Raw genomic sequence first — 26,908 nt, 5'->3', positions numbered from 1 at the left:
AATTGTTTAATTTACACTTTCTTTTTCAAGGAATAATTTTTCGTTATTATTTCAGGCACTAATTAGCTTTTGTTTGTTTCAGACTTATCTACGATGTATCCTTTTCTTTTTTATCAAAAATTCTCTTCTTTAAATAGTTTTTATTATAATAGTTCTTGTTGAAAAATATTTTATTATTTATTTTTGCATTTAATTTCAGTTTCTTTGTTTCAGTATTAGCATGCTAACAAGGTATTCTTTTTTTTTAGTATACTTTTCCAATTTTAATTGTTTTCCATTTTTCTATAGAAAACAATTAAAATATTGTTTGAAATTTATAAAATTCTAATATTGCCGCCTTTTTTTCAGTCAATGGTCACGTGATAAAAGCGACAATGTTGCCATCCAGCGGTTATCACAAGGAGTAAACGACAACACTGCCAAAATTGCAGAAGAAGAAAACTTGAGTGTGGCACTATTGTGCACAGCAGAATACACACGTGAAACCAACACCCAATGTTTGTGTTTTTGAAAATTTCGTGATACACAGGTGGATTGTTATCATTTAATGAAGAATGTAGTACCTGTGAAAGAAAATACTTAAGATGTGGACCACCACAAAGACAACCAAATACGGCGTTGGTGAGTGTTTATTATTTTTTTTTTTTTAGCGTTTTTTTTTAACCGCGAGCATCGTCATCATTTTCCAAGACAGAGAGAGAAAGAGCGAGAGCTGTCAAATCGCATAAACTTGAATTCAATTTGACTCATTTATTTTTGTTTGTTTTAAATATTGATTCTTGATGAAAATTATTAAAATAATATCATGAATGTTGATTGTAACTGAATCATAAGGGAAGTTAGCCGGTTTTTCATGAGTTCAATACACGCTTTGTGAAAGTTTGTGTATCCGTTTTTGATAAAAGAAAAAATTGTTCTGCATCATCAGAACTTGGGAAAAAAAAGAGAGATATGAGAATATTCACGATATGTTGTATACATATAAAATTGTTGATGTATTTATGAGTATGTGCACGTGTGTGTGTGTGTGTGAGTATATTATACTTCAATGTCGTTTTTTTGAATAAGTATGTATATGTGACTGCGCGTACTCATTCATGCATTGATCGTATACGAGCGTAGCAAAGAAGTCTTGATTGTATTGACGGGACTTATTTAACAATGAAAAATTGCAGGCTGATAGAAAACAAACAGGTTTCAATCGTGTGATATATTTTTGCGCATTTTTCTCGAGTAACAAAGGTTATATTTTTTTCTTTTTTTATTTGTAAATTTAATCATTTTGGAGAAAAGAAATGTTAAATTGAAAAATTTTCAATTCTATTATATTTCTATGGGGATAAATATTTTATAAATTTTTAATTTTGAGTGTTTGAATTTTGTGTTATGTTGGATAAAACATTTTTTAAAGTAATGTTAGTTTTCATGTAATTTTTGTTATTTATCAGTTAATTTTGAGGTTAATTTATAGCTTATTAATGTTGACAGTCTCACTATAACTTCCGTATCTACTTAATTCTTCTTTTTCTACTTGCTTTTTCTATTTATTAATTTCGTGACACTTTTTGGAGTAGTTTTTTTAAAATCTTTTCTTAATAAAGAAATTCGTTTTTTTATTATTAACTTATTTTGCAATTTTTATTCACATTTAAAAAATGATCCATTTAATTGAATATATTTTAGAAAAGTTTATTTTTCTTTGGCTCGTTCTTCTGTTTATCCAAATGTCAAAATGACATCTATCGTTAATATGTATTTTTGGAAAATAGAAAGCATAATATTGTAAATTTTATAATTGCAAAATATTTTATTCAATTAGGAATTTTTTTTTTATTACTTTTATATTCTATATTAAATTTTCTAATAGTAAAAATAAGGAGGAAATTATTTTATTTTGAATATTATTATTGGTTTTAAAGAGATTTTTTTTTTATTTATTTTTAAATAGATGTATATTTGCGAGTAGATAAAAATTAATATCTTCTCTGTAACACATTAAGGTTGGTCGCTTAAAAGAGTATATTTTCGTATATGGCATGTCACAGATGTGGAGACCCTTCTCTTATGTACGATAACTCTCACCCAAGCTTCAGGTCCCCTTCGCGAATGTGTTTTATACTGAAAGGGAGATATTGATTTAATTCCCGGGAAAAGCTGGGAAAGCTGTGGGGTCTCTTGGTACAATTCAGAATTGTAGGGACGACTTTTAGCCCTATACATCAGCGACTTGAGCCCATCTCTCGTTGAAATTTTTTTACCTCCCAGGGCGATGTTTTTGAGATATTTTTATAAATCGTAACACTTATGTATTATTAGAACAACAGCCTTAAAATATTAATTAAAATTTTTTTTTAACATGAACGATAGAAAGCTATTTTACTATATTATCTCAAATTTTGAACTTTCGATAATTATTTTTCTCTTTAATTAATTGCAATTTAATATTTCGAGGACTTTGAACTATATGTACATATAATTAATATAATGAGATGACTCAGAAAACTATCGGAAAATGACAAAGTTACCACCAATGATTCATAATTTAAGTATAAAATTATTCATTTGTATTGCAATTGGCAAAATTTGACAAATTGTTTTTTTGCAAAAAAAAAGTAAAAAAAAAAAAAAATAATATAGAAAGAAAATAATAAATAAATGTAATAAATTGGAGTGGTAAAAGTTTGATAAGTAGGAAGTATTAATTAAAAAAAATGGGAAGTGGGTTTATTGTTTTGAGAGTAGTGCGAAACTTCCTTTTAAGTATATATATAAACTCTTTTGGTTGGGTGAAATCGTGCGGATCGCTTGTTGCACATGTGTTGGAGTTGTAGGACATATGATGATGATGATGATGGTGAAGCCGTACTGATACGACTACTAGTGTTGTTTCTGATCATTTCTGATAGGTTCTGTAGTGTCGAGACACGAGAAGCGCTCAGAATTGTTGAGAATATTAAGGCAGGATGTTGTGTAGTCTACTAACTGACTCTTGTCTCTCTCTATCTCTCTTTTCAGCTTACATGCGAATACATTTATTCATCTTCATTCATATATGTATATACATATATATATGCTACTGTGCTCATTAAGATGTATCTCGTGTCTCTCGCGTAAACTTGTCTGCCGGAAATTCCTGTCACTACCACCACCTAAACAAAAGTTTTCGAAAATTTTACATTTAGTTGTTTCTAATCTTTCTTTTATATCATTTATTTTTCTGTTTTAATCTTCAAGTATATTTAATTTAATTTGTTTCAATTTGAACTTAATTTTACAATTTGATTTTTTTTCAAATTGAAATTCAATTTAAAACTAAATTTTAGTTTTGTTTTATTTACGTTTTGTACAGAAATTTTATTGTAGACTGGAAAAAACTTAATTTTAATAATCTTTTATCAAATAGATAATATTTGCATGAAATAATTATTATTTTAGTCAATTACTTGATATTTAAATATAATAATAAAATTTTATCACTTGGTAAAATGTATCAATCCTAGTCAAGGTGTTAAAAAATAAATAAAAAGTAATAATTTATTTTACCTTATTTTTGTTTTGTATATTTAAATTTTTAATTGATAATAAAATTTTTTTATGATTTTTGAAAAGGAAACGTAAATTTACGAGCTGTTATTTATATATTTTTTTTAAATATTATGACATTGAGGATTGATATCTGTATTTTTTTTCTCTCATTAGAATAAATTTATTTTGAAATTGATTTTTAGATAAAGTTTGAAATTAAATTTTCAAAATTAATTTTTATATCAAATTTGAAATTTGATTTCAATTTTATTAAATTTGAAAATGAATTTTGTAAACTTAAAATTTTTTTTTATCTTTTACTAAATATTATTGTCATTTTCAGCCGTCTACAATTGGAAAGGTGACACTCGTTATGGTTTGCCACTAGAGATAGGCGAAACAGTTCAAATTCTTGAAGAATGTGCAGGTATTTATCTTGATTTTATTTAATATTCTCTTTTTGTTAAAAAATAATGTTCTGTAGTCGTTTTTGATTACTTCTTTTTAATATTGTTTATTCAGTCTGGAAGTAGAATATTTTTACATGAACCACCAGAAAGTTTTATATTTTCTTTTTTGGTACAGGTTGGTTTAGAGGCTTCTCAACGAAAAATCGTGCAGTAAAGGGAATTTTTCCAAGTTCATATGTTCATCTAAAACCTTGTAAAATTGATAATGAAGGTCTCTATGAATCAGTTATACCCCTTGAAGACCCTGTTGTACGAGAAGTCACTCTTGTACTTCGAGAATGGGGTGGAATTTGGAAAAGATTATATGTGGTGAGTTTTAGAAAAAGAAAAATACAATTTTTGAGATTTAAAAAATTATTTAGATAATATTTAAAATAATCAAAATTTAATTAATTTATAAATTAATTTTAATTTTATATTTTTGATAAAATCAATTAAATTTTAAACTTCTGATTATTAAATTAAATCTTTTATTTTTATTATTAAAATTTATTTCTTTTTTTTCACCACTTTTTTACTGTCGATAAATTCACTTTCTGTTAAGTTGATAGCAAATTTAATATTCATTAATTCTCATGGCATAACTATTAGTTATTTTGTTGTCATTTTAATACTGTTTTTTATTGCTCAATTTTTATTATGTTACTTATATGTCAATAAATTTCACAGGAGCGGGAAATTTACAAATTCAATACTCTAAGAAAAGTCATGCAAGATTTACTGGAATGGAGAAGACAACTTTTGGCTGGAACTCTAACGACTGATCAAACACGTGAATTGAAATTGCAAGTGATTAACAAGGTGGATTGGGGAAATCGGTAAGTCAATTTATTATTTATATAATCCATTGCATCAGATAGAATCCATTATAAAATGGAAAGAACATCAAAAATTCTGTTAAATGAAAATTTTTTTAAGAATTTCAAAAAAAAAAATCGATTCTGATAAATAATAATTAAATTTAAATTTAAAAAAAGAATAATCAAATGCTGTATTAAAGTACTAGAAAACAACACTTTGAACATATTTACAAGAAAGTTTTTTTTTTATTTTTTGATCTACGTTCACAATTATTTATGACGTTGCACAAAATGGCAGTCTTCTCACTTGACATAAAATAATTATACAAGCAAGAATATATTTCTTCTCGCTTTAAAATAATTACAAGCGAGTATATATTTTCATTTCTAAACTTATTTAACTAAAAACTTATTTTATATATATATATTTATATATATTTTTTTTTATAAAAGGCACATCATAAAAATTATTATTTTCTTAATTTGATCCGTGTCGTTCTCTTTCTCGAAAGACTAACTTAACATATCACTGCGGACGGGATCGTTTATTTAAAAAAAAAAAGAGAACTATCAACTACAAAAGAAAGATCGTTGCATTATTGTGTCATTTTTTTTTCTTTCAATGACTAAACACAAGCTATTCGGCAATTGAAACTAAATATCTTTAAACTATGAGAAATAGATCATATAAACAAATGTTATAGTTCGTAATCCATTCAGGCTAAAACTAAATTTATAGTTTAAAAAAAATATTCCTTTTGTCTCTTTTCACCAGGGCGCTGGTAACAAAAAAAAAAAAAATAATTAAATATCCAAAATTTGCAAATTTAATTAAATTTGCAGTTTAAATATTTTCCAGAGTTAATAATTAATAGCAAGATTCGAAATTGTCTAATATTGTCACGCGAGCGATAGAAGGTATATTATATTCTGTGAGGTAAATAATTGTCGAAGATTTATTGTCTAGGTTTTCGTTTTTTCTTGTTGTTGATTTAAATGAAGCCTAGAAAAAAGAAAATTGGATTTCTCGTTGCATACACAATTATCAAGTCACAGCCCATTGCTCCAAAGCGAGCCGACATTCATCTAAATTGCTACTTTGTACGCATTTTTAAATGTAGCCGAATCCATCGAAATTTTTCTAACTTAAACCTCCATTGGCTTCTTTGTTATTATATTGCTGAGCGTTATTACGAAAAAAAAAAAAAAAAAAAAAACAATACACCAGTTTCAATGATTTCTACAAATGGACCAGTATCTATTTTTTCATTTATAGAAAATCATGTGTTTGATGCTTTTATTTTTTTTTTCTTTAAAGAAATCCTTGTAATCCTGATTATTTGGGTGATTCAATTTATTTACATTTGATTGCTTTTCTCATAATCGTAATCTCATTAGTTTTTTGTTTCCTTTTCATTCGTTTGACTGGCAAATCAATTCATTTCCATATTATTGAAATCAGGCGAAGGACTAGCTTTCCGTTCGTATTTTAATCAGGCGGGAAACTTTCCATTTGACCTCACGACAATCACGAGGCAGCTTCTGTAGTATCACAAAGATGAGGGGGAAAAAAAATTAGATCTCGGTATCCTTTGCGTATTTCTCGATTTCTGGATAAATTGGATTCATCTCTAGAGTACTTGGCGCTGATGGCACTGAAGTTGGCGATGCACCACTACTTGATCCCATATGCAAATTATTGCACAACTCATCCAATACTTCATTGAACATCATCATGTTCATATTTTGACCTAGGAGATGCAAAAGCAAAAAATCTCCCACCTGGAAAATTGAGAGAAAAATTAGATAAATATTCTTTTGATTTTAATTTTTTTAAAAAAATGGATACTTTACCTGAGTTTTTCGCACGAGGGATTTAACACCAGATGATGTGTGAAATTTAAATCGCCTCTTGAGAATAAATCCTCGAGTACTTGGCATAAGAATGATTGATGTACTGTAAACAAGAGCAAAGCCTGATAGAACAGCTAAAATAATAAGCCAGAACCACAGGAAAATGTAAATCTTTTCATTGAGAATATTCAATGCCAAAATACATAAAGTATCAATTTTTTGCAATGTTCCTGATGCTCCAAATTTGTGGAATGTACACTTGGCAACTCGTGGGAATATTTCGATCATTGGATCGTGACGACTCTCCTGATTCATATTACTAAAGTCCCAGACTTCAGTTCCATATGTGAAAAACGAATTGCCAAGAAAACTGTCCATCACGAACATGTTGCAGATCTTTAAAAAAAAATAATTTTCAAAAATTATTTGTTTTAATATTTATTTTGTATTTTATAGTTATTGGACAATACTTACGACATTGAGGAAATTTAGAACCTCGCAGAAAAAATATCCAGCCGCATAGCTATTGTGTAAATGTAATGTGTCAATGACATATTGAACGAGACGTTGTGATCTTGCTTGACGTTCTTCTTTAGTGTCAATCATGCTACCTCTCATTCCATCGGAAATCATTCTTACTTTACCCTCTTCCCATTGTTTCCACATCCAATGTGGAACATAGAAGAGAACACCTTGGAAAAATAACATAAATGGAACCCATTGATAATAAGAGTGATAACGTCTTGGTCCATCATCATTTCCTAATCCAGGATGTCCTACTTCATCTATTGGTTTATTCAAATTTTGTGGCATACTAAATGTGTGCGTAATCCAGCAAAATGTATTTATTACATGAGTTGGTATAGATCCTTCGGTGATACAATTTATAGGATCGCCTGTAAAAAAAATTATTAAAACTATTTTGCTAGGGCGATGAATATTTTTCTTGTTCTTGAAATTTTTTATCTTGACGGAGTGAGGAAGAGTAAAAATGATCAAAAAAAAAATTCATTATTCGTGACTAAAAAAATTAGAGTTTAATTTAATTATTTATATTAGTTAATAATAAATAATAAGTAAAAAAATATTAAAGTAAAATTTGTAGTAAAATGAGTCTTACCTATTAAATTATTGGCAGTGACAATGATGCAACATGTGAAAAATATCGCCGAAGTAACTCGGTAATGAAATCTAAATATCATATTGTCAATTACTGCTTTGTCTACTAAGTATCGTACTTTGACGAAGCCAGCAACAGCTGACACCATTCCAAAAACTGCCATTTTTTCTTATTTTCTAAAACAGAAAAAAAATTTTATTAGAAAATCAATTTATTTTCAATTTCACTTTAAAAAAAAAATTATTTAATATATTATTTTGTTTTTAATTGTATTAATTATTCTTAAAGAGGACGCGAGTTTTATTTTAAAACAACGAGGATCTTTTTATTTATCTTCACTCTTGATAGTCTTATTACATCTTGTGATGGTAAAATTAGGAGTCAAAAATAAATAATTATTACCAGGAATAATTTTTATCTTCTTTTGTTTTCTAATTTTCTCGATAAATTTTTTTTTAAACTAATAAAAACCAAATTTTCGTATAGGTGTTTTTCTCGATGAGAATTTTGTTCATCATTTTCTCTAAAATGTCAGTGTCTCGATTTTAGAAATTTGTTCTCTTTTTATTATATACAGTTATATATTGAACATTCCTATTTAATTATCTCAATAAAACTTATGTCCCAAGTGATGAAATATACTGTCTGGAGTATATGATACATGCGTACAGCAATAATATACATATATGTATGACTCGTGAGTGGCTAGTTTTATTAATTGATTAATTGAAAGCAGGCGGAGCGCGTGCTGATCCACGAGGTCAATCTCCAGCTACAGCATCTCAAAATATGTACATTTAAACTTTTAGTACATCATGCAATTGTGATAATTTTCTTTGTTTTTAATTAAAAACCAGCCTCAGTTGGATTTTCTCGGATATATTTTTTACAGAAAAAATCGAATTTTTTTTTACGATTTCAATAAATTGAAGTGAACTTTTTTTAAAAATATAATTGAAATTATAATTTTTGTAGTTGAAGCTATAAATATTTATAGTTGAAGAATTTAAATATTTATTTATAAATCTATAATTGAAATTTTAATTTTTTTTATCTATTTAAAAATATATTATCTTTCTAGAACGAAAGACAATGATTTTATAATTAAAGTAAATTATTATATACATTTGTAATTGAAGCCAATTATACATTTGCAATTGAAACTAATTACAATATTAAAAATTCAATAGAATTGAAAATTTTAAATTATAAAAATAATTGTACAGTAGTTATATTTTATCATTTTGCAATATGATGAAAAAAAATCATTAACGTTAAAATAATAATATAAAAAATCCTCGATTTTGTTCAATCAGATTTTAATGACAAAAATTCGATAAATTTATAGTGTTATCAAAAATATGAAATTTTGCAATATCTATAATAATTATATTTATATGGTAATTGGTGTCAGTTTGTATTGTTATATGTAGTCATCGGTTGTCATCGTTTGTTTCATTTGTGTATAAATATACAGGCATTAACCGCGATATGCTCAATGAACACAAATTCTCTTCTGCGACTTGTATAGAGAAGCTATTTTTTTTTTCCCGGTATATATTCTATATTGCATGCGCGATCACTAATCGGCATCAGGGACATATAAGGCATTTAATGAAACGAAACTTGAACGAGTTGTATTTCGTAATTCAAGGCTTTAATGGGAGAGATTCCTCATTGAGTCCCACGTATGAAATTCCATACCATTTTCACTTACAACAAAATAAAATATATCGCTCAAATCGATAGAGAGAAAATTATTTTCTTTTTGAATTTTTAATATTTCAAAAAATTGACTTTTCAAATAAATATTTTATCCTATAAATATTTAATTTGTAAAAAATAAATTCAATTAAAATCTTTCTTAATTTTTATAATAATTTAATTAATCAATTAATTATGTTTTTCAAATGGAAAAAGTATTTTTTCAAATAACTTTTATTGCGTTCGATTAAAATTTGTTTACTACAAAAAATATTCCAATATTGGTTCAATTACTAAAATTAGTTCAAATAATAATTAAATATTTTTTAAAATTTATTTCTTAAAAATTCTAGAGTTATGAATAAATATTCTCCTTGAATCAATTATTTTCATGCTTTTGTGATAGAAATATTATTTTTTTTCCAGATAAATCTTCATAATATGTGTTAATGGTTCTTCAAAAATCTATAGAGTCTATTATTATTTATACAGGGAGGCTTTTGTGTCTTTTACACTGTGCTCTCAATTAATGATTGGTCTAGTTGAGTCGTTTATTTAATCGGTTCTCCGGAAGCAACAAGTTTCAAATAGCTCTGCTTATGATTATCGAGATTAAGCATTATGTGAATTGCTCTTCTTCTATAATGAGATTCTCAAAATTGGTTCTTTGACTTTTATGTCATTCTCTAAAACAATGATTTATTATTATTAATTTATTTATTTCTATTATTTTTTATTTTATGTGCTCAGCTATTTTTTTTTTACTAATTAAATAATATATGTTTGCAGTTACAGTGAAGTGAATCAGAATTATATATAAACTTGAATGATTCTAATCGGTAATTATTAATAATTACTCCCCTGGGGCGTAAATCATATTTTCATATATGTTTATATAAAATATGTGTATCATGCTTGTAGGAGTTTGCAAGTGAATAATTTGCATTCATATGAACTTATATGTATATATATACAATATCGTAAAGGTCCGAGTGAAAGGACAGGAGACGCTTCTGGCGTTTCTAATTTACCGGTGGATTTTTATATTAGGTTTTTTTTTTTTATTCTTTTTCTCTCTCTCCATTCTTGATGAAGGGATAATATTTCCTTGTCACTTAACGCTCGAGACAAAATTTTTCGATTGAAAGATATTATTTTCCAGTCAACTTGATTTTGAATTAAAACGCGAGTGTTTTGCAACTTGTGTGTGTATCTCATTTTATTGCACGATTAGTTATAGGCAGTAAATTTATCGCTATATATAGATAAGTAAGGATTACTTTCTTGGAAGGAAATAGTATACGTTTAAAAAAAAAAAAAAAATTACAATAAGCCGAGATTATTTTCTCAATACAATGCATTCTCAATGCGTGAATCGCAAAATCCAAGGCTTTTTTTGTTTCAAGTATATATATTAGAAAGCACGTGGGAATGTTATTTTATCTTGTTTTTTAATCGAAAATTTGAATTTACGTTTATTTTTTATGGTTAATTAAAAAAAAACAAAATAATTTAAATAATTAACTTATTTCCAAGAAAATGTCAAAAAAAAAAATTTTATGTTTGACACTGATAGTTTTTTTTCAAATAAACTTGTATTTTACATTTTTCTAGATAAATTACAATCTAAAGGAAGTGAAAGTTGAGTTTAGTATATCAAATATATTATTTCTGTGAAATAAATAATTTTATTATCAAATCATTATGAATGTTTCATTGTTATCTATATTTTTTTGAGTTTGAAATAAAGTTTAATTATTATATTAATTAATCTTTATTATTGTTCATAAATATTCATGAAAAGTCGAATAAAAATAAAAAAATGGAACATAAATAATTTATGAGTGAAAATAAGATGGAGAAGAATGAAAAGATTCACTTTATCTTTATTTTTCATTTATAAAGTATCGTTTGCAATTAAATAACAGGTAGAGTTGAAAATTCTTCATTGTTTCTGAGAAGAAGGATTAGGTCATAATTTAGTGATTCACGCTTATCAGTCATGTCAATTTTTTTTTACCAGAATTGTAAATTTTAGAGTTCAGAGCAAATATGAATTTTTTTTTTATAAAAAATTTCTTTTTATTTAAAATATGTATTGAGAATATAGTCTTTAAAATATATTGTATAGGGTATTCTTAACAATGATCCGAACATAAAAGATTTTTTTCGATCCGCAAAAGTGTGTGTGTGTGGTTTTTTTTTACATATATCACGAACTAGATACTGCTGAAAAATTATTTCACACTCGTGGAATTACAGCTTGTTCTCTAACAAAGGATTACCGTTATCTTCCAAGTTATTCCAAAATAATGTAATTTCACTTTTTAATTTTCACCAATAATTGTAAAAAAAGGTTTTTTTTTCTCAAACCAATATTTTATAAATCACATCATGAAACTTTTCATTTTTATTATTTTACACTTTTCATAATAAAAAATAAATTTTTTTTTTGTAATGAAGATTATAATCTTCGTAAGAAGCACATTTTTGTCACTCTGATGAAGAAGCGCGTCTTTTGTGTTATGTATTCTCACCGAGACGGTTTCAAAAATGATCCAACACTTTTACAGGCGTCCTCTTACTTTTCTTTTTTTTATTATTATTTTTATTTTTTTGTGAGAGAAAAAGAGAGAAGAGAAAAATTATTTTTTTTAGATACCTTTTTCCTTTTTTTTTTTTAAATTAAATTTTCACCGCACACTGTTGGCTACAGTGGCGAAAAAGAAAAATTTCTCGCACTAATTTCCGTTAAGCTGTTGTAGTCACTGATTTTTCAAAGGCAGCTGAATTCGTTTTATGAGGCGCGTATCGCGCCAACGGGGCCCGGACTGCGACTGACATAGCCAAGGGACTCAGGGCCTCTCCATTGGCTTGTTCCACGTCGCCAGTGGCGTAATTACTCATATACTTTCAGTTATATTTCCCATATATTCCAAATAATTCTTTGAATCAAAATTTTTATTTTTAAAAAATTCTTCAAGAATAAAAAAATTTGTTTTCCTCTTTTTTAGTTCAATTTTTCAATTGCAGAAAATTTATTTTCTCTTTTGTTTTTTTTTTAGGAAACAATATCGTCCAATCTGTGGACAATTTCTTTTGTCATTTTTGACTTTTCTAACTCCTTTTCTGGATTGACTTTGATTTAAAAAAATATCAAATTATTTTGAATTATTTCAAACAATATTTTATTCTTCTCGAATTGTATTTTTTTTTGTTATAAATATAAATAAACTTGAAATATATTTCAAGTTAATTTATTCTTAAATTTAGAAAATATTATTTGAAAATAATCTTAATTTAGGAATAAATTTAAATTGTAAAAAATTGGATAGAGAATGTATTTTTTTGATCAAATTTTGAATATAATAAATAAAATAACTAGGTAATAATAATAATAATAAGAATAATAAATATTTGAATAATTAAAAAATTGAAAATTTTTCAGAGTATGAATAAATTATGTTGACGGAGCAAAAATAAGTTGATTACGCCATTGAATATATCTTGTGGAAGTTACCAGGTGTACAGTCGAGTTCTAAAATCCTGAGGCTGCTGGACCAAAAAGATGGCATGTACTCTAGCTAGTATGTACACGTACAATTTCCAGCCGATGCTTGTCTTACGTTGCCATTCACGAAATGGCATCGAACCCGCGTGCGCCAACGTAAATCGGTAGCACTTCGCAGTAACAACGTAACGGGGGTTTTCAAAGAAATCATTCATTTTCTCGCTATCTCGAACTGGGTATAATGATTTACATTTTTTTTTTTTTTTCCTATAAAGTCGCCGAATTCTCTAAAGTGTGCGACTAGTTTCATATAATTTCAAAAATTTATTGCACAAAAAATGAAATTTTATTTTAAGAATCGAAATGAGTCTTATTTTAAGTTGTTAATAGATTTTAATAAATTTGTTAATTAGAAATTGAAAAAATGCAGAAGAAGAAAGTAATTTTAAGACAGAATAGGAAATAAAATTTAATTTATACGTTTTGTAAATTTAGATTTAGTTAGATCATATTTATTATTTATAAAAATTTTGAAATTTATATTTTAATATGAGATTTTTTTGTTGAAATAATTTTCCTCGAAATTGCAATGCTAAATTGTCAATTATTGAAAGTAATTTTAATTATACAGAGAAATATTAATTTAATTTTTTTTCCATAAGAAGGAAGGATTTGTAACGTGGCAATAATTTTAAAATAGCAATATAGACATTGTAACTAGCGTTTAAATATTACCTTGGACTTATTGAAGCTTGCTTCTCGTTTACAATAATCTACTCTTGTAGTTGCGTTAAGCAAATCTCTTCTAATCGATCAATGTCAGAAAAAATTATTTTAAAACGCTTTTCAAATTAAATGACTGTACTGAAAGAAAATAAGTAAAGTAAATTATTTTATAAATTTAGCTTTTGTAATTTAAATTAAAATGTTAAAAAATCCAGATTAAAATCAAGTCCTATTTTAAATTTAGCTTTGAAAATCGAAAAAAAAATTGCTTATAGAAAAAAGATAAAATTATCTTAAAATAAGACTCTTTCTCTTAAAAGAAAATTCGTAGGTTTTTATTATTTCTTTTTTAATAAAGAAACACTGGGTTTTTGCATTTTAGGGATTGATTTTGAATATTGAGATTCGAACCACATGGTTTCTTCTTTTTTTTCTTCTTTCTCACAAGAGAGCACACCCGGGACAGTCAAGATGCATCTCTTGACTTTCGGACCAAGGTTTTCAGCTCGGTGAATACGCAGTAACCAAGTCGGGAACCTGTTCCCCCCGTTGCGGCTCTTTAAAGATTTGCCCTCTCGCTTCCTCTTGCTCGGATCCATATAGCTTCAGTTTTCCAGAGGTCCAGACGTAATGCAGGATTTCTCATACATATATAGACACCGCCCTCAACATATTGCAAGTTTGCCGTCCTTCTTTCTCTTTCTCTCTCTCTCAATTTTTTTTTTGCATCTTTCTCGATTCTTTGCTCTCTTTCTTTCTTATTAGCTTCTTTCTCGGTTCAACATCCTTAGGGAGACAGAGAGAGAGAGAGAGAGAGAGAGATCCAAAGTACATTTAGTGTTTTTGTATGTGTAGATATATAAAAGTTGAGGGTACGAGGCGGAACTCCAAGGAGTATGCGGATAGGAGCCAGAGTGCCTTTTATTCATCGTAAACCTCGCCTACCTCTGTTCTTTGTGTCGGCGTAGCACGGTGTTAAAATAAAGCCTCACGGCGGCCTACAGCTGCTTCGTTTTCGCGCTGTACCAAAGCCAAGAGGGTTGATGCTTTCTGACTACTGAAGAGGCTATCATCGTTTTCTCTCTTCTTCTAAAGAAATTAATGAATGGAAGCCACGTCTCTCGAGCCTAATAGACCTCGAATTATATCTAGCAAACTTTCAACTTGATAATCGGATTATGATTAACGTTTATTTTAATAACTCTTGATAAATGGCGCGATTATTAAGAAAAATCATATGAATTTATTTTCTTTTCCAAATGGACAAATAATTTTTTGAAGGGAGAATTTTTTAATTTCACAAAAAAAAGGAGAGAGAGAATTAATATTTTTCAATATAGATTATCGATAATAGTTTTCTTCTCAATAGTATATAAAATAGATAATTCGCTTCTGCACTATCGGCAGCAGGGATTGGCTGCATTCAGTGAAAATGCACTACCCGTTCGGTATGCTCTCGCGTTGCAACGAGCGGTAAAAGGTATATACTGGTAATAGATGTCAGGGTCAAATCCTGAGCCCCACAGTCTCAATTAGTTCAAATGGCTCATGATTAAGTGCAGATGTCCATAAATTCAGTTTTTTTTGCGTTGTCTACTCTTTTTTTTTGAGAATTTTAATTAAATCGAATTTTCATTCAATTTTTATATAATCCAAATTTTGTTGAAAAGAATTTTAAATGATTTTTTTTAAAAACCGAATTTTCATTTAACAGAATAAATAAAAATTGTTTGATTTGAAAATTTACATTTTAATAAAATTCGATTCTCTATGGAATTTCGAATTACAATTTTTTTTTCAAAATTCTATTTTTTATAATATAAATTTTATAAAAAAATAAAATGATTCGCTTTTTAAAATATAAAATTGTATTTTTAAATAATTTGTGCTTTGTCTAATTTTTGGCTTTTTCTTTCTTTTTTTTAGCAAAATGAAAAAATGGAATATATTCTCGATTAACGGCAATTTTATAGTAGAACGTGGCAGGAATGTTTAATATAGAGAGAGAGAAAGAAAGAGACTCATAATATACATGGACATCAGAATACCTTGACTCCGTCGTGTCGTGTGTTCTCATAGACGGTCATGAATATTCCATAAGATTTGCATAAGATCATCCTCTTACTCGTTAATCATTTGAAACCATTTTCGTATTTCTTCAGAGCAATAATATATACAAATATATATGTTTGTCTCTCGTTAGAATCGAATAATTTTGCACCAATATAGAATATATTTTAGAGACGCTGAAAATAAAATTGGTATTGCAAAACTCTATATTTATTTATAAAAGAAAGAGAAATTGAAGCTTATGGGCAATATGTAATTATAGCTTTTGCTGCTACTGAACGGTAACAAAACTCCTTTTGCGTCTTTGTGACTATACGTATAAAAGTGCCTAGAGGCTGTGGAAAAATTGTTCGATTCCCAGTTCCCACGGGAAAATTTTTTCGAATTCTCTCTCTGTGTGCCCTTTGGCAATTGGGTTTCCTGTTAAGTTTATTTCAATCAATAGAAAAAAGAAAATTGGTGTTGCTGATAATTGACTGTAAAATCCAGATTTTATTATCTTCTCAACATTCAAGTTTGATGATTTAAATTCTGATAATTGGAATTTTTTTCACAATTTTCAATTCGAATATTGTTTTGGAACATTTTTTTTTCGTTTAAAAATTCATGTGTGTTTAGAATTTTTGTTTTAGGATTCTATGAGTGGTTTGGAAAAAAAAAAAATTTTCTTTAACGACGTCCCGGAGGAAAAATTGGCTTTCACCTTATCTAATGATGTAGAACTAAGTCCTGTGCTCTATTTACCTTGAGGGGAAGACGGAAGATAAAATATCTGTCTTTTCTCCGTAAAAAGAGAGAGAAAGATAAGTCGTTCAGCTTTCTTGATGTTAGTTTGCGGTTCTGATCAGGTTAATACTTTTCCCTTCTACCCACACACATATATATATACTGTATAAAAGTATATACGTTCATGGGAAAGGGAATGTAAAGGTCATTGTACTTAAAGGGCACCTGAACTTTTCAGCAAAGTTCCTTCAGTCGGATTTCAATGTACGGATGTTTCTTTTTTTTTTTTATTATTAATTGTTCATGATAGTTTTCTTTATGAATCTCGAATTTAATTTGCTTTTTCTTTAAAGAATTTTATTATTCTAGTAATTAGTCAATTTTAAGTTTTTTTTTTATTAGGTATTAATTAAATTTGACAAATTATTTAATTTTTAATTAGTTAATTTTTATTAATTCAGAGGAAAAAGACTGATAAAATTTTAGTTATAAAATTTTTTTATGAAACATACCTTGAATATTAGAACACTAAAAATAGATAAATTGAAAGATTTAACTTTAAAATGAAATATCACTTGTGTTTACTTTGAGTACAAAATTGGCTGTTAGTATAAACCACACACACACACACTTTATTACTGGAATCCCATTGTAAAACGCAGAAGGTGCTCTATTTTCACAGAGACTTGAAACGTGTTCAGTTCCTCTGTTTCATATATATGATAAATTTCCTCTCCAACATCGTTTACTGATATATTCCATGCTGATAGTCCTCATACGTTTTCATTTCCTACAACGCAATTGCTTCATAAATGTGAATCAATATGTTATCTACTTGCAAATAGTTTTCTTCTTTTTTTTTCTTGAATTTTAAATTTCGTTCTCGTAATTCAGATTTAGTATAAAAAAAAATTGCTTAATTAAATTTAATAGATGTAAAAAATATTTTTTGTCTTCAAATGGGATTTTCTTTTTACATATACATATTTTGTAAAGCAACAAAGAACTTATTGTTATAACCAATAAATTCGAAATCGTATTGTATAGAACCATGTTGAGTAGGCGTGAATAATGCCTGAAACAGGATCTGCGGAATTTCCTGTAAGAATCACATTCGTAAAACAGAATTCTAATTCTTTTGGTATATTTTAGAGTCGGATTTTCTTTTTATAGAAAAAAATATTGAAAAATTAATTTTATTCTTACAATTTTTAAAATAAATATTTTTTTAGAAATATTATTCTTAATTATATTATTATGCAAGAATTATATAAGAATAAAAAGAATTATTATATTTTTTTAAAATAAGAGCCAATTTTATAAAATTGAAATAAAAAATTTACTAATTTGTAATATGACTCATCACGATTTCAGTTAGTAAATTAATAGTCAGTCAAAAAAGACAAGTCATTTTTAACTGATTTTCAATAAATTTAATTAAAATCGTAAGAAGTCATTGAAGTAGAATTTTTACTGATATTATGAGATCTTTCTCGACTTTGCTATAGAATTTGCCACAGATTAGGAAAAAACGATAATAAATGAAATTTTTAGCGAAAAATCGTGAACAAAGGGAAATTTATAAAAATGACTCGATTAAAAAAATTCTCAACGATTTTGTATGTGTGTGAGTGTGTGAGGGATTTGAAACTTGTTCGGTAGGGCCCAGTTTCGCTATACTTTCGCATCGTCCATAGTAGAGGATAAAGTAAAGACCTCTCCCGAGGATGAATACATCCGATATCTTTGGAATGGAGTGTAGGTCCCACAAGACATTGCCTGAACCTGTCTCCACGCATTGAAGTCTCCAGGCTCACCTGCATTCCATCAAGGCGTGGGAAGGTGGAAGGGGTCCCCTTTCGGGACTTCAGGTTCGAACAAACTTTCTATAGTGCCCTGTTGATGAGTCACCACACACAGCCTTATACTCTTCGACTCTCTCATTCTGCGAATTGTGAGCTCCATTAAAAATGTAAATAGTTGAAGAGATAATAGTATGTACTATACAGTCATTCTAAAACACGTTCCTTTAGGTTCATCTTTTTTTTTTTTTTCTTTATCCTCCTTTTTTTTATTACTAAAGATGATGTCTTGATGAAGACTTTCTGGCAATACTTTTTATATTAGCTTTATATATTTAGCTCCCGATGTTGATAATGATTCTTCCTCTTGCGTAATTAATCATTTCTCGACATATTAGAAGGAATCTTTCTCTCGACACAATGATCTTATATGATTGACGTATATTATTTTCTTTGTGAAAATCGATTTTGTTTTCGAAATAATTGAGGAAAATATATTGTTATTCCTCATTTGAAATTAGGATTTATTTTTATTTAATTCTTCATTAGATAGAGAAATTCATTTTTATTTTTAATATATGATGAGCTGGAAATTTGATCAGTTTTTGGAAAAATAATTCTTTTAGTATATTATTTCGAAAAATTTCGAGACACAAGAATATTCCATTGAATATAATTTTAAAAGACTGAATTTCTATTCTGTCGAATTTTATATGGAATTTTTATTAAAATGAATTTTCAAATCAAAGAATTTTTAATTAAGTGAAATTTTATTTAACAGAATTTTTAATTAATCGAATTATTTATGTCAGATTCTCCAGTTGAATTAATTTTCATTTGGCAGAATTTCTATTTTAATTTTTTTATTTACAAGTACTTTTATTTTTTTGTCAGCATCTACTATAAATTTAACATAATTTAACTGATAGTTAATTTTTATTTTCAGAAAATTAGGCCTCGATTTGGTGCCAAGACAAGGTGCTCACATGGTGGATCCGGATGATATGTCAGTAGTGGAACTTTATCACGTGGTAAATATTTTTACGTGTTATTTATATAAAAATAATTCTAGAAATATATTTTTTTTCTCTATTTTTTATTTATTTTATATTTAACAGATTTTTTTTTTAAATTTCAGCATGTGCAGAGTGCGGAAAATTCACAGGGTTCATCGGCAATTGGTACATTGAAGCGTAAAGTTCAAAAGAAAGTTTTAACTCATCATTTGTACTTTTGTATGAGAGACTTTGGACATTCAGTTGGTGAGGATACGGAAATTTATTTTTCACTATACGACGGTAGACGAAGTCAATATATTAGTGAACGTTTTTTGGTGAAAATATCGAAAGAAGGATTTTCAAATTATGTGGAAAAAATGCACAGCAATTGTACAATATTCACGGATTTAGGAAACGCTGATCTTGGTCGCGATTTATATATGGTTGCACATGTTATGCGTTGTGGTAGAATGCTCTATTCAGATTCGGGAAAAAATAAAGCAGGAGCTACAACTTATAGAAGACCACATGGGGTTGCTGTACTTTCACTCGCTGATGCCTCACAAAGTCACACCGAAGAGTCCGAACTCACTTTTAAGGTAAATTAATGAAAAAATGGAAAATTTGAATTTATGAGTTTAAAGATTCGATAAAAATATTGATGACAAAATTGTAACTCAAAAGAAATAATTCAGACAAATTTGTAAGGTAAAAGGTAGAAAATGGTTTATGGTAAATATTTAAATTTGACTCTTGAGAGATAATTATTTTCCCACGTGGAATTGTTTCTAATGTACGGAATCTCATTGTCCATGTGTTTTACTGCTAAACTTTTATACGATTCACTTGTGAGAATTTCTCACACCTTGTCTTTTGTGTCCACACACGTGACTTGAATGTAAATTTAACAAGTCGAGTCATTTGCCAATGTTGGGACAATCGTTTTTCTTATGTTATTTCAAAGTAGTTACAATCATTACTTTTTCTTTGAAAAATTAAAAAATTTTAAATTAAAGTTAAAAAATTTTAAATATTTTTAAATTAAGTAAATAAAATTTGAAATTAATTAGGTAATAAATATAATAAAAATATTTTTAAGAAACAAATTTATTGAAACGTTAAAGAGATAAAGATTTTAATTAATATTAAATTTTACAGGTTTATCAGGGAGATGAAAAGGAATTTCACCAGTTGCACGAGCAGATAATTCGTAACAACAAATGTTCGCCGCTTCCAGGTCAACCGAATTACGGCATAGTTGTCTCGTTTCGTGTTCTTCACGGTGAATTATGCCAGGTGCGTGAGGAGAATCCATTGCTGTTCAAGAATATTTGTTTGACTAAAAAACTTGGATTTTCTGACGTCATAATGCCGGGTGATGTTAGAAATGATTTGTACCTGAGGTTAGAACGAGGTGAATTTGAACGTGGTGGCAAATCAACTGGAAAAAATATTGAGGTAAGAGATTTTTTTTTTTTTTTTTTTTTGCAAAAGATAAAATAAGGATTCATTTAAATAGGAACGTTGGGTAAAAATTTCTTTTGTTATCCATACAGGTGACTATACTTGTTTTGGATGCGGAAGGTCAACCATTAGAAGGTTCTTTGTTTGGAGCAGCAGGAACTGAAGGAAGTTCCGAATACCAAAGTTTGGTTATTTATCATCACAATAGTCCGACTTGGGCTGAAACTGTGAGACTCGCTATACCAATTGATAAATTTTATGGAAGTCATGTTCGTTTTGAATTCAGACATTGCTCCAGTAAGTGGAAAAAAAATTTTGTTTTTGTTTTTAATTAAAAATACTAAAAAAAAATTATTTTTTATTTATTTTAGCACGGGATAAAAATGACAAGAAGCTGTTTGCTTTTGCCTTCGTTCATTTAATGGAAGCCGGTGGTGCAACATTACAAGATGGGCAACACGAACTTTTTATATACAAATGTGAAGAGAAAAGTAAACTTGAATCTTCGAATTATTTATCTCTTCCTAGTACACCACGAGATCCAAATTATCCAGGTATGAAAAGAAAAGATTTAAAATCTTAAATTTCTAAAATTAAAAAAAAAACTAATTACATTTTTTATTCAGGTATTCCGCCATTTTCGAGATCGCCGAAAGAAGCAGTTTTTATAACAACGTTACTTTGTAGTACAAAATTGACGCAAAATGTCGATATATTAAGTTTATTGCAATGGAAAGCACATCCAGAGAGGATATCTGATTCGTTGACGAAAGTTTTACGATTGGATGGCGAGGAGACGGTGAAATTTTTACAAGATATTTTGGATGCATTATTTTCAATGTTTCACACGGAGGATGGAAATTCAACTGTCTATTCGGGATTGGTATTTCAAGTGTTAGTTTCAATATTTAGTTTATTGGAGGATTCGAAATTTGAACATTTTAAACCAATGATGAATGCATATATTTCGGGTCATTTTGCGGCTGCACTTGTTTATAAAGGATTATTAAGTAGTATACAACATTGTGCTGATTGGGTGACAACTTCGGATAGACAAGAGCCAATAATGAAATGTTTTCGATCATTGGAATATATATTTAAATTTATTATACAAAGTCGATTATTATTTGCGAGGGCAACGGCTGGACAATTTGAAGATAGTTTCAAGAGAGATCTTTATTGTTTATTTACGGCATTGAATAAAATGCTTACATTACCATATGATTTGGTTTTACAATCACAAGTGGCATTGTTAATGTCGATTCCAACTGTTTTTGAACAATTAATTGCAGTTTTACCTGTTTTGGAGGTTGTTAAATTGACATGTACAATGTTGGATTCAATACCAAGGGAACCACCTCCTCAATTAATACAAACAAAATTACAAGCTATTAAAAGTCTCGTGACGTCGGAATTGTTTGAAGATGACGAGAGTCGTAATTTATTGTTGATTACAATTTGTAAACATTTGAGAATTCATTTAGCACGAAGAGAGGAATTGAGATCCTGTACTGATATTCTTGGTGATATTTTAAACTTTTTATACAAGAGAGCAAGAGACACGAACAAAGTTAATAATTGCATTCATCATGACATTGAAACATTAGTTCTTTCTATTCTTGATGTTTTAATACAAACAATATTGATTATTGTTAATGCAAATGGACCAGTTTTGGGTAATTTAGTGGCGTGTTTAATTAGTTTACTTCAACTTCTAGATGAATATCATTATTCAAGACTTTGGGAGGAATTAACATTGGGTGGTGATCGTAAAGCACTTAAGGAATTTTTATTGAGAGTTTTTCTTGTACTACGTGATTTAGTGAGACAATCGATATTTGCAACTGACTGGCTTGTTATAAGAATGCAAGCAAATAATGTTATTTTAAAATCATTACAAGAGCTTGCACAACCATTGGCATTTCGTTTTTTACACAATAATTTTGATTTTCAATTGTGGTCGACTTATTTTAATTTAGCCGTGGCTTATCTCACACAACCATCATTACAATTGGAACAATTTTCTGAGGTGAAACGAGAGAAGATTATTGAAAAATACGGTGATATGAGAGTACTCATGGGATTTCAAATTTTATCAATGTGGTCACGTTTAGGTGAAAGAAAATTGGAATTTATTCCCGGTATGGTGGGACCATTTTTGGAAGTAACACTAGTGCCAGAAAGTGAATTGCGAAAAGCGACTCTACACATTTTTTTTGATATGATGGAATGTGAACAACAAGCACGAGGAAGTTTCAAATCTGTCGAGTCTGAATTGATAGATAAATTAGACATTTTAATTAGTGAGAATAAAGGAGACGATGAATATCGACAACTGTTTAATACCATGTGAGTTGATTTTTTTTATCAAATTAATTTATTTTTTGTAATTTATGTTTCCTTGAGAGATTTGCATGTATTTTTCTAATTCAATTAATTTTTCGCTTTTTCATGCCGCTTTAGGGAACACTTGAGTGCAGTGTAAGTTATTGCTTAGGGCAAAAAAAATTTTTTTAAGATTTTCCAATTTCGAGATTAAAAATTTTTTTTTATCGCAGGTTGCTGAACAAAGTACAATCCGAAGATCCAGCATGGAAAGACAGTGGAATTGTTTTCATTACATCAGTAACGCGATTATTAGAGCGATTACTTGATTACCGTAGTGTCATTCAGGGAGATGAAAATCGAGATAAACGAATGTCTTGCACCGTCAATTTATTGGTAATAATTACTTTTCAGCACTTTTTTTTCAATACCTAATGAAAAAAAAATTTTAATTTATTTTTAAAAGTAAAAAAGTATTTGTTACGAAAATAAATGATTCACACTTGTATGTTTCTCAAACGTACGTTAACTATTGTGTTAATTGCCTGAAATTAATTTCATTAAGACACGTGTCGCATGCGGAAAATGTTTATCATTCACTCTTGTTAAAAGATACTTTAAAGAAGGAACGTTTTTTTTTTAAAATGGGTATTTTCATATTTTTTTTGCAGAACTTTTACAAAAATGAATTTAATCGAAAAGAAATGTATTTACGTTACATTTATAAACTTCATCAAATGCATTTGGAGGCGGAAAATTATACTGAGGCAGGATTTACGATGAAATTGTATGCCGATCAATTGGGATGGGGATCAACAGTATTACCATCTGATCTTGCACATTCACAACAACCAGAATGGCAACGAAAGGAACTTCTCTATCATCAAATTATTCGTCATTTCGATCGTGGTAAATGTTGGGAAAAAGGAATACCACTTTGCAAGGAATTGGCAATTTTATATGAGACTGTACTCTATGATTACGCACAATTAAGTAAAATTTTGAAGATGCAAGCACTATTTTTGGATAATATACTCACGCAACTACGACCTGAACCGGAATATTTTCGTGTTGGTTTCTATGGATTGAGTTTTCCTCTTTTCGTTCGGGTAAGTTGACTGTATTTTATTTAATACAAAAAATAGATCTTTGTAAAAATCTTTTTTAATTTAATTAAATTTTATTGAAATTTTTTTTCCCAGAACAAATTATTTATTTATCGAGGTTTGGAATATGAAAGAATAGGAGCCTTCACGCAACGACTTCAAACTGAATTTCCCAGTGCACAAATTTTAATGAAAAATTCACCGCCCGACGAAAGTATTCTTACTTCCGAAGGACAATGTAAGTTTCTTTTGTTTTCAGAGATTTAGAATTAATATTTGAAATTAAAGCAATTTCGATACTTTTAATGAATAAATTTTTTTTTCCCCTAAAGATATACAAATTTGCAATGTGAAGCCAATTCCAGAGGAAGGAAGTCTAGGTTCGGGTGCAATTGACGTTCCTGATCGTGTAATTGCATTTTATCTCGTAAATGATGTAAGGAAATTTACATTTGACAGACCCATGCATCGTGGTCAAGTTGATCGTGAAAATGAATTTAAATCACTTTGGATTGAACGTACAACACTTACAACTGAAGCTAAATTACCCGGTATTCTACCATGGTTTGAAGTAATTGACAAACGTTCGGAACTTTTGGCACCCGTACAATATGCATGTGAGACAATGCAAAGTGTTGAACGTGAATTAAGACGATTAATTGTACAATATACAGCCGAACCGAAAAAGAATATTAATCCATTTAGTATGCGATTACAGGGAATAATTGATGCCAATGTAATGGGTGGTATAACAAAATATCAGGAGGCATTTTTAACAACAGAATTTGCAAGACAAAATCCTGATATGGTGCCGCATGTTAATAAATTGAAAAATTTAATTCTCGATCAAATGAGCGTTTTGGAATCTGGTTTACAACTTCATGGTGAAATTGCACCGTCTGGTGTACAACCATTACATAAAAGATTAATTGAGAGATTTACACAATTGAAACGAAGTTTGGGACCGTTGACTAGACAACGATTGTTGCATCAAGACAGCATTATAAAGTGAGTTAATTTTTCTTCTTTAATTTAAAAAAAAAAAAAAAATGAAGAATTCATAAATGACTAATTTTTTAGTTCTCCTTTGCCTCCACTTCCAATCGGCGATAAGCATCCAATTACTTTGGAAACAGTGGGATGTCGAATATCACACACGGAAATTGATGGAATACTCGACGATGAAGGATTTTATTCTAAAGTTGATGTTTTTGGTCCAAATCAAACACCGCCACCAATTCCACAGAGGGAAGTTCGACCTCGATCGGTGGGTTATGGAACAACTCCACCAAGGCCAACGCATCAGAGAACTCACAGTAAACCATTGAGTCCAAAATTACCATTGAGGCACTCGCTACCAACACCTACCGATAGTGTTGATCAGACAAATGTCAGAACCTCTTGGAGTGAATCAGGATCAGAGCCAGCGCCGCCACTTCCTCCTAGAAGCTGCAGTAAGAAAAAAAAAATTTTTTTTTTAATTGATTTTCGATAAAAATATTAAATATATTTGTGATTAACAGCTTTGGATAAGAGAGATTCAATAGCTAGTTCAATTGGACCGCCAGCGCCGCCAAAACGACCATTACAAAAACGTAGCACAGAATGGAGTGTTGATGATGATTCCGATCAACAATGCGAAACTAATGACTTAAGAGACAGTGGAATATCAACCGCAAGTCTCTTGGATTTTAATCCACAATTAACACATTTAAATAATCTCAGTTATGAAGACTTTGTACCACGAACCAAATGCAACGAGATAATGAATATTTCACCACCTTCTGTGATAAACGCTTTAAATACTACCTGTACAAGTAACAATTTTCCTAGTGGTACATTCCATGGTTCACAAATTCTTCCCGATGAAGAGGTAATTTTCATTCCTAATAAAAAATAATTAAAGAATTCGTTAAATCATGATTTGATTTTTTTTTCACAGGTGAGTCCTCCACCTATACCCCCGAAAGCAAATCAAGACGTTCCCTCAGCGCCCACAACATTGGAAAGGGTTTCCAATCGAACATCGAATTCAAGTCATGTGGAAAATTATTCGGTGCCAAAATTACAAACACTCTCAGTGGCATCAGATACGGAAAGTACCGTATAGCAATGTACCTCCTAGTCTTTTACAATTAGTTGATAGTCGTCGTATGTATGTAAACGTCAAATATATAGGCATTGAATCTTTTTTGATTGCGATTGTTTAGTCAATTAGCACAAAAAGCATCGAATTGTTTATTATAACAAAGAGAAAAATGTTTTTGGTAAAAAAAAAAAAAGTCTACAGCCAAAGCGCAATCAAATTAGTTTTGATGAAATATAAATTTATATATATAAATATTATTATATATTAAAAGTCAATAATTTTTGCGCGTTCCATCAAATTTGAAATTTCACACAAATATTCTCTAATAATGAAAAAATCGAATCATTTACCCTTCAAATCATTGTATATCTTATCTATTTTAGTAATCACTTTTCATTTTAACGCGTTTCCATTTTGAAATCGTTTACTTTTTAATGACGACACTCTTCCGAGTATTAATCCTATTGTAATTTATTTATATTTTCAAATAAGAATAAAAAGTCATTTTTAATAACTATGTGTAAAATCGGAGAATTAGCGCCAATTAACTGACATAAAAAAATGAAAGTCATAATTTGAAAAATAAGCCATATATATATATAAAGAAAGTCAGGTATT

The 26,908-nt window shown here is 28.7% G+C and overlaps 2 protein-coding genes across 4 annotated transcripts; one reads left to right on the top strand and one right to left on the bottom strand.

The window, feature by feature from the left end:
• The first annotated feature begins 418 nt into the window (after positions 1–418).
• On the top strand, positions 419–26,804 carry LOC127282860 (dedicator of cytokinesis protein 3). Of its 2 annotated transcripts, XM_051307399.1 has the most exons (18): positions 419–621; positions 3,869–3,952; positions 4,111–4,304; positions 4,665–4,813; positions 19,255–19,339; positions 19,447–19,905; positions 20,465–20,764; positions 20,863–21,067; positions 21,142–21,324; positions 21,397–23,119; positions 23,234–23,251; positions 23,329–23,491; positions 23,767–24,204; positions 24,298–24,439; positions 24,534–25,209; positions 25,282–25,655; positions 25,725–26,074; positions 26,144–26,804. In XM_051307399.1, exons 1-18 carry the CDS (start codon positions 585–587, stop codon positions 26,309–26,311), a joined length of 5,748 nt encoding a protein of 1,915 aa, XP_051163356.1. In that variant the 5' UTR covers positions 419–584; the 3' UTR covers positions 26,312–26,804. The 2 variants fall into 2 exon arrangements, with proteins under 2 accessions (XP_051163356.1, XP_051163357.1); XM_051307400.1 differs by lacking the exon at positions 23,234–23,251.
• On the bottom strand, positions 5,022–17,155 carry LOC127282862 (innexin inx3). 2 transcript variants are annotated; one of them, XM_051307404.1, is made up of 5 exons: positions 17,019–17,155; positions 7,770–7,945; positions 7,124–7,545; positions 6,650–7,045; positions 5,022–6,577 (listed from the first exon to the last, which is right to left on the bottom strand). In XM_051307404.1, the coding sequence occupies exons 2-5, from the start codon at positions 7,930–7,932 to the stop codon at positions 6,371–6,373; spliced, it is 1,188 nt and encodes a 395-aa protein (XP_051163361.1). In that variant the 5' UTR covers positions 7,933–7,945; positions 17,019–17,155; the 3' UTR covers positions 5,022–6,370. The 2 variants fall into 2 exon arrangements, with proteins under 2 accessions (XP_051163361.1, XP_051163360.1); XM_051307403.1 differs by lacking the exon at positions 17,019–17,155 and adding an exon at positions 12,136–12,326.
• Positions 26,805–26,908: the final 104 nt, after the last annotated feature.

The sequence above is a fragment of the Leptopilina boulardi genome, unplaced genomic scaffold (assembly GCF_019393585.1).
Source record: "Leptopilina boulardi isolate dan_hultmark-lab unplaced genomic scaffold, ZJU_Lbou_2.1 LbouV2_302, whole genome shotgun sequence".
NCBI lineage: Eukaryota > Metazoa > Arthropoda > Insecta > Hymenoptera > Figitidae > Leptopilina > Leptopilina boulardi.
Note: the sequence above shows the minus strand (reverse complement) of the source record. Positions and strands in the feature narration are given on the sequence as shown.